Genomic DNA, 8,607 nt, shown 5'->3' with positions numbered 1-8,607 from the left:
GTTGAGTAAGGTTAAATTTTCCTCTCTTACACAGGAACAAAATAAAGAAAACTGACTACAAAAATAACAGCTATACTATATTAATTGACATAGAGCAAAATAAAACGACTCGCACATATAATTACATACATAGTAACGCAAACACACACAATTGTTCACGGAACATGCAATTTACTATTAATGTGAAAAAAGGAAACTAAGTCTTGATTTTGTGTACGCAAAACTGGCCACCTTTTAGGAGTTGAGTTGGAGTGCATTACTGCCTTATATGAACATGTATGAACTTTCAGGGCATTAAGTCTGCATCTGAGCACTCGAAAACAAAAACTAGTACTCAATTTAAAATGTAATTATCCCATCGTCACTGAGAAAAGAGAAGCTCAAAAATTTGAGTTTTGCTCTATCCGGAGGTCTCAAGTCTCGGGCAATCTACATAGATTTTCATATAATTCTGCCTTGTCTCTGAAAGAACTGAATTCAGTTTTATTGTTTCTGCAGTTTGGTACAGGAAAAACTCTTCTAAAAGATTCAAGAAATATGAATATCAATAATTGTAACTTTTGCATCTTATCTTAATAACGGCGTATTTTAACAGTTATTTTTAGAGCCTCCTCTTAATAAGCTATCATTTTCAATGGATTTTTTTATGACAAAACTTTTATCGATTTTTATAAATAGCGGGATATTCACAAGGAAATTGTATATTTTATAATAGACGTCAATAATAAATTGGCACCCTTTAACGGCATGCCGCCGTTATTTTACTATGCAAACATTTTTTGACGCAATACTTCTCCAACATCTAATCAAACTTCAAAAACAGTTTTTACAACGCTGATCCCCTTTACTAGGGATTTAGCCTACCCATCCAATTGAGATGATACCCAACTTTAACTTACAGATACCTCAATGTAAATTAACGAACCCATCCAAGTTTTCGTAATAAAAGTCTACACTTCTAATAAAAATGTATCAATTGATATAAAAGTAGATAAAAACCACCAACATTATGCTGACTAAATTCACTAAGACTGACTTCAAAAACAGGTATTTTACCATGTAAAATTGCATTTTGTCTATTTTATTTGTCAACGAGTGTCAATTTTAAATTGGAGTATCTGTTAAGTTACTATTGCGTAGTTATTGCGCATTATCTTAATTTAATGGCTCGGTTTGATCAGTATTTAGATCTGGAAGTTTGATTTCGAAATTTAATTTTCGAAGCATGCTTAGAAGTTGCAGAAACTTTGCGTCAAAAAAGTTTTTAAATAGTAAAACTAGGGAATGCTACCACAATTTTGAAAATTAGTAAACTGTGCATATAATGAACACTCAAAGCTATGCTGACTAAATTTTGACTTCCAAAACAAGCAATTTACCTATAAAAAAGCCTTTTGTGCGTTTGCTTTTGTCTATTAGAGTACGTTTTCTAAATAATATTCATGGTGAGATCATGCTTACAATTTTATCAATATTTTGATTTTATATATAAAAATACTTGACAATGTGTGCGCCAGTGGGCGTCAAGCTTCGTTTCACTGGGGCTATTACAGTATCAAAGTTCCAGTGAAAAACAAGAAGGTCAAGAATTTCTTCAAAAAAATAAGACGTTTAATGTGACCAATCGTTATGAACGTCGGGATAACGATTATGACATGAATGAACTAACAGGGTCTGCAGTAAGCGTTGGATATGCGATAATTTTCTGGTTTGCATTTATATTATACACAGTTTCATTTTCAATGGCTCTTGCATTGCTGGCATGTGCCCCCCTAAATGACAACGTTTACTGCGGGGGAGACGAGAAAGCGTCAGACACTGTAATTGTAGTAGCTCCTGCAACGCAACAAGCTACTTATCCTAGTCAGCAGGGATACCCTAATTCTCAGCAATATCCCTACCATCAGGACTATTTCCGGAACCAGTGTTATCAACAGCCACAGATGAATCAACAACCACTCTATCATCATCAACAGCAGCAGCAGCAACAACAACAACAACAACAACAACAACAACAACAACAACATTCGTCCATTGGTTACGCTGCAAATCCGGACCCTAGTAAGATCACTTCTGATAGAGATAAAAATGAACAAACTAAACAAAAGTCAGAAGCATCAGAACCAACTGTCGTTGTAATTGACGGCGACGAGTACGTGAGGGAACGCAGATCTTCAAGAGCAAAAACTAGAAGGTCAAAGAAAGAGGGTTCTTCAAGGTCAATAACATATGATGCAACGAGAGATGTTTCTTTTCAGGAAAAGACACAAGTGTAAATAATCTAGGGCACGAGTAGGTTGAGCCGAGTTCTATGTTGCCGGGGTATCCAAAATGATGGAGTCAGCGTTTATTTTATTTGTCATTAAGAGGAGTAATATTTATTGAATAAAGAAAGAAACTGTCTCTGATTTGGCAAAAATGTTATGATTGTGTTCCCTGTGAAAAAAAATTTAAACGAGAAATTATGCCACAGTGAACTTCTGTGCTGAATTTAAACTCATTTACAATCTAGCTGTGGAAATACAATTTTCGGATATGGATTCTGTATGAAATAGTTCTCATGTGTTATTGCTAGGGCCGAGGTTTTGTCAAAACAGTATTGTACGAACTGCGGTGAATAATGGTAAAAAAAATTTCATCGCGAAGCACCCGTATCTTTTAGCAGCGATTAAAGCAGTGAAAGAGATAAATTTTGCGAGATTTCCGGTTCTTAACGGTGAGCTTTTGTGAGAATTGTGGTTTTTAGCGGCGAATTTTTTTATTGTCGCCGCATTCAGCAGAAATTTTACAAAAAAATCTTTTGTACACGGGTTCGAATCTCTGACCTCCTGATTGCTGATAAGTTTCAAAAAACCGGGAGAAATGAAATATTTTTGTAAAATTTAAGGTGGACCCTATTTGGGCTCTTTATAAAGCTATAATGATTGTAGGGCTAAGAGTTACCTTTCTCTGCGGGCGAAGTATACTTACCTAAACCTGACTGATAGAAAAAAAGACTGAATAAGAACTTCAATTACGACGGCAAAAGATATATTAAGCGCCGTACTCAAAGATATACACATAGTTTACAACATATGTAGACTGAACAAATGACCATCCAGAAAAGAGTGTCAAACTCAATTTAAAAATAAGAATATTGTCGTCTCAGTCTATGATTGTTGGAGAATTATCACATTAGATTTTCCTCTGCTGCTTAACTCTGGGTTTGAGATCTTAATCGTATTGTTAATTGCAGCTGAAAATATAACGATACTGTGATTTCCATCGAATAAAGGGTTACCGCTTGTTGTCAGTATGCAATCAACTTCTTTTCAGCGGAATCAGCAAACTTGCCAGATACAGATCTTTCTGGCCAATAACGTCCTTTTCACGCCAATTGTCTCCCACTGTATTGTATTAGTGAGTGTTTGGGTCCTAACTGGAGAGAACTGTATCGCATTTGCGTCAGTTTGGTGTTTAAAAAATATTTGTGATAATCACTTCACTTGTACTTTTGGATCGGTTTTACCAGCTTACTTTTATCCTATTTAGCTTCTGTAAGCTACTAGATGCAAAGTTTTGATGAATCCTTCTCGACTATAAATCCCGACAACAGGAAAAAGAGAATGAAAACGAGTAAAAGGGCTAGTAACAAAACAACGGAAAGAAAAGAGAGATAAAAATGGGGGAAAAAGTAGATGAAGATGTAAAGAATACAAAAAACATAGAAGTATTCCAGAAAATCCAGGTCTCAAACAATGGGCTTTAAGGTCTCAAACAATGGGCTTTTTCCAGGTCTCAAAGCTACATGGGCTTTTAAATAGAGGTCAGTATTGCAGTGGGGCCACTGCCGAGAATTGACTGAGAATCTGCTCTTCTTGCGAATATATGTGTTTTGATAGCTTACCTGCCATCCAATCTCGGTACCAAATATTGAAGGGATTAACATTCTTACACTTCCTTTGGTGCTCTATCCTCGATTCATTGCAAATAATCGATTGAGACGAATAAGCCATCGATTGCAGCGTACAAGGGCACTATCAGAAACTATTTTCGAAAGGAGTCGATGTTCCTTAAAGTCTCTTTCCAGTATTGCGGCTCAATCATGTATTAATAGTTTTTTAGTAGGGAGAAGTGATTTTCGTGCTCACGTACTCTAAACGTAAATCGACAGAGAGGTCTCCATGAACGGTTACATGTTAAGTTTTAAATGGATGCAAAAAGCTAAATTCTATGAAGGAGGTGTTTTACTTCTGATACAGTCAGCAGAGACCTGTGCAGAGAACCATTTAAAAATAATCTAAAAACTGTTGAGTTATGTTTTGAGCTGAGTTGGAGAAAAAATTGAAATAATATGCTCTGTTGTTTGTTTTAAAAACACTTCATGAAGCACAAAATTTATCATTTTTGGTTCAGTCATAACAAAAAAATGAAAAAATAACAATCCATATACAATTTAAATGAAATCTAGAAATTCAATGTTGAGAAATTCAAAATGTTTTACTTCTGCAGAAAATTATGGATGATTTTTAAAGTCCTTCAACTCTGTACTTGAAGCTGGCATTAATTTTAGTCAACAATTAAGAACTCCTTTATTTCTTCATTTAGCTGAAAACAGATCGCTAATATACAAGCTCAACAGGTACTTGAGTAGAAAATGAACAGAATATGCAACTTAGTTTTTGTGCGGAAATTATATTTGTGCGGAAAAAAATTGTGCGGAAGTTATATCCTCCTGCAGTTAATTTTTTTCCCAGCGTTTGCAGTAAGAGCTAATCAATATCTCCAAGTGTGTTTGTAATACCATTTCCTTTTTTCTAGAAAAAAAAAATTTGGCTTTGTATCGTAGTTGAAATTAAATCTGAGTTTCTTGATACCAAATTGCAATGAAAGCAACAACTATTAAGTTGATCTACGCTTTGAGTTATGTAATCTTACCAGATATTTTTAAAATCTTTTTTCTAGGTAGATTTACAACGACACGGTTTTTTTATTGTAAATAGAAACAAAAGGCAAAAAATGACCAACGAAATTTAATATTTTGTGAAGGAAAGCAAAAAATAATTGAGCTGTTTTCGAGCACAATTTTTGTCGGTTTTGTCTTGTAGAAAAATCGTTGCGAACTGTTAAAAAAGTGTTATTCCTTGTTAATACAGCCTTTAGAGTTTTAAATTTACTCAATTCAGTTATATCTTAACTGTTTTCCGACAATTTATAACTAATATTTTTCTTTTTAAACTTAAAGAAGTTGTTTATCTCAAAATAACACCTGTAATACCTGGTAAAGCAAAATTACACGTTTTATTAACACGTCCGCTATTTTTCCTAGAATTCAAAAAAGAAGCCAAATTCGTCAAAGAAAACCACATCATAATAATTGAATTGGTTTTCAAACAGCTATCGTATTCGATTTTCGGTTTCAAAGATTGGTTGCCCTCGTTTAGAATAAACAAAATTTATCGAGATTACTGCCGTTGAATAAAATTGCCGTGGCTGTCTTTCAAAAGCATTTTGTCTGACGTCAGAAAAAAAGCGATCGGTGAAAACTAGCTCATCAAAAAAATCTCTCAATGAGCGTTATAGTCAATCCTCAGATAAAATTATATGGGCTCACAAAACAACTATATATGATAGGTATTTTACCTGCATTTTGTAATCAATTTACCTGCAAAATTTCTGGAGCATAGGCTTCAAATTTTGCGATTTAAATTTTGACAAACTTCACATAAAACTACAACAAATGACAACAAAACGCAACAAAATTAAGTCTTGGCTCAACTTTCCCTTGCCATAAGAGATTTGGATAAAGCCGAGGACCAAGTAGCTACAAAAGCAGATGGGTCGAGACACAGAGTGCGGACTAGAGTGAGTTCGAGTAGGAGTCACAGACGCGTCAGCATGCCACACGATGAGTAGGTGTGAACGAATTGACAATATAGCTATAGGAACAAGGTCTATGTTAGAAACCAAGTCAAGTAAATTTATTCAATTGAACATTCGGCATCTGATGTTCGTGTTCAGAATTCACAGTAGTTGTTGGACGATTTGAGTGGGACTTTATTAAGAGCATCTCTAGAAACGTTACCGAGGTGACTTGTTGGAAGTTACATAACTAATACTACCCAGATCAAGTATGTATGGTTAATTGTAAGAACTTGCAAGTTTCTTACAAGAAGATGCATCGCCTTATAATTTCTCACAAGTTAACCATCCGACTAATAATTTCTGATAAGTTTACCATTTGATTTACAAGAAACAAACAAGATTTCCTCTCATCCCATAAGCGTTTCTCTTTTCAAAGTCGGCAAATTTCTGGTTGAAAACACAATTTTGCTGCGGAAAAAACGTCCTTACGAAATAACAGAAACGCAACGCCATATTTTTAAAGGCAACAAGAATCCACAGGTGAAAAAGCAAAAATGATAATTAAATCTGCTAATTGTGGTAAAAAATTTAACTATTGAACCTGGAAATTGGTACATGTTGAAAAAATGTGAATGACAATCAAATTAAAAGTGAAACTGAAAAAGTATTCTCTAATGTTTTGTCACTTAGTTGTTCTTACGCTAATAACAAACAGTGAATGCAGTTAACTTAGCTGAAGAAAATTAAAAAGGTAATTTTGAATTTCGATTTTTGCTTTAAAAAATTGTAATAAATGATTGCCCCTGTTTCTTGCTCGCAACTGTTTGGACGCAACTGTTTCTTGCTTACATTTGGATTTGAATAATGAAAGTGTGCTCTAGAAAGAAGTAATTGGAGCGAAGCTTGACCAAAACAAATTTCCCGTACCTATCTTTCAGAGTAATTCAGTACTGAATCAGGAGGTTTTTCAGAAACAGTTCTGTACTGATTGAGAGTCTGTTCATGCCACATTTTGCTCTCTGAAATTCAAACTCTGATTCAGACTCTGAATTATTCTGAATCAGACTCCGATTCAGACTCTGAATCAGACTCTGAATCAGACTTTGATTTTTGTCTGAATTAGGTTAAAATCTTAACTATGTTCGTGAGTAAAGTTAGGTATTACCATTGCTTTTTCGCCGATGTCCTTAAAAACATGAATTCATACAATACCTGTAGAAATTCAAGAATATTTTATAATATGTTTTCGGAAACTTTCTCAAGTCAAGTCAACTATCTCAAAGTTGAATTGTTGAGATTTTCCAGCATGCTCTGTGTGGTTTTAACCCTCTTCCATTCTCTCTGCGGGCTGGGGACCGGCAATGGCGGATTTACTGAAATAAACTGTAAGCGGGTACGGCTCTTAGATTTTGTAAAGTACTTCCCGGGATATTGAAAATAAGTTTGAAATGAACAACATTTTTTTGTATCCGATTATTGACTCAGTTCTCCAAAGGTGCTCAGAAAAAGCTCCAGAAGATCATGTAACGTCGTCCTGAGCAACATTTATGTCCATTGCAGTTCTTCCAACCTTGAGTTCAATGCGCTACAAGTCTTCTGAATTTAAATATGTTCAAAAGTGGTCATTTGCAAAAAGCGTTTAAATAACGGTTAAATAACCAATGAGATTTTTTTGTATCTGTTTGCAATGATTTTCATTCTGATTCAGAGGAATTCAGAGGACATAGATTCTGAATTTTGCTCTGATTCAGGGAGGGTTCAGAATCAATACAGAAACTATTGTGAAAACTTTCTGAATCAGTATTGAATGATAATATATTCTGATAGTATTTTGATTCAGTTTTGATGCTCATTGAATGAAAGGTACGGGTTGAAATTACCTTACAAGTTAACCATCGAGCGTGCAAGATTTTACGTTCTTACAAGTTGTGCATTTATTTACAATTTCTTACAAGTTTAACCTCCAACTTGTAACCTCTTAGTTAGGCCATCTTAGAGTTTGGCCATCTTTCTGTAAGAAACTTATAAGATCTTATAGGCTATCCACCTGGTATAAAACGATATCCTAATAGTAACATATCAGAATAACTAACAAAAAAAACAAAGTGTGACAAGCGCTGAAATACAATCAGAAATATTTTAAATTTGGTTGCGTTGTTATTGCCGAGGCCCAGTGATCACATAAGGAATAAGAGAGCAATTGAATCAAAGTTAGCGAATCAAATCTTCCTTACGATAACAAATGATATCTTCATTTTTTCTAGTCATAATTGCTCTGCTGTGACCGAAGGTCATTTTTCCTTTGTCATATTGGTCATACCCTATTTAAAAATCCCAGTCAGTTTAAGATAAAGAGTCGATTTATACTGTACAATTATGCTATTGAATCAAATCTTCGTTATACTCATGCGCTTATTTTTTCGTTTTTGTTTATCATAGTTGTGTTGTGGCGAGCAGTTTCATTGTCCACATTGATTACAGTTGGCAATCCGTCTCAAAATTAAAAAAAAAAACAGAAGGACGCATTTTAAACTGCAGAACAACCGTCTCTCAACGTTCAATTCCTGCGTCTCTTATGACAACAGAATATAATGTCTTCAACTCAAAATTGTTAGCTCATAATTTTTAAATTAAAAAGAAAGGCCATATTAGCACAAACAACAGTCTCAAGACAATTAACAAAACAACAGTCAAAAGTTTCTTTGTAAAAAATATGTATTTACATTTGATATTAAAATATAATTCAGAACCAGAAAAGGTTCA

The 8,607-nt window shown here is 34.3% G+C and overlaps 1 protein-coding gene across 2 annotated transcripts; it reads left to right on the top strand.

The window, feature by feature from the left end:
• Nucleotides 1-1,404: 1,404 nt before the first annotated feature.
• Nucleotides 1,405-5,987, top strand: LOC142346185 (uncharacterized). Of its 2 annotated transcripts, none has more exons than XM_075398698.1 (2): nucleotides 1,405-2,272; nucleotides 5,775-5,987. In XM_075398698.1, the coding sequence occupies exons 1-2, from the start codon at nucleotides 1,656-1,658 to the stop codon at nucleotides 5,893-5,895; spliced, it is 738 nt and encodes a 245-aa protein (XP_075254813.1). In that variant the 5' UTR covers nucleotides 1,405-1,655; the 3' UTR covers nucleotides 5,896-5,987. The 2 variants fall into 2 exon arrangements, with proteins under 2 accessions (XP_075254813.1, XP_075254822.1); XM_075398707.1 differs by having other exon boundaries at nucleotides 1,409-2,292; nucleotides 5,777-5,987.
• Nucleotides 5,988-8,607: the final 2,620 nt, after the last annotated feature.

This window comes from Convolutriloba macropyga, chromosome 1 (assembly GCF_964194025.1).
Source record: "Convolutriloba macropyga chromosome 1, txConMacr16.3, whole genome shotgun sequence".
Classification (NCBI taxonomy): domain Eukaryota; kingdom Metazoa; phylum Xenacoelomorpha; order Acoela; family Convolutidae; genus Convolutriloba; species Convolutriloba macropyga.
This window is presented reverse-complemented; position numbering and strand designations above follow the sequence as displayed.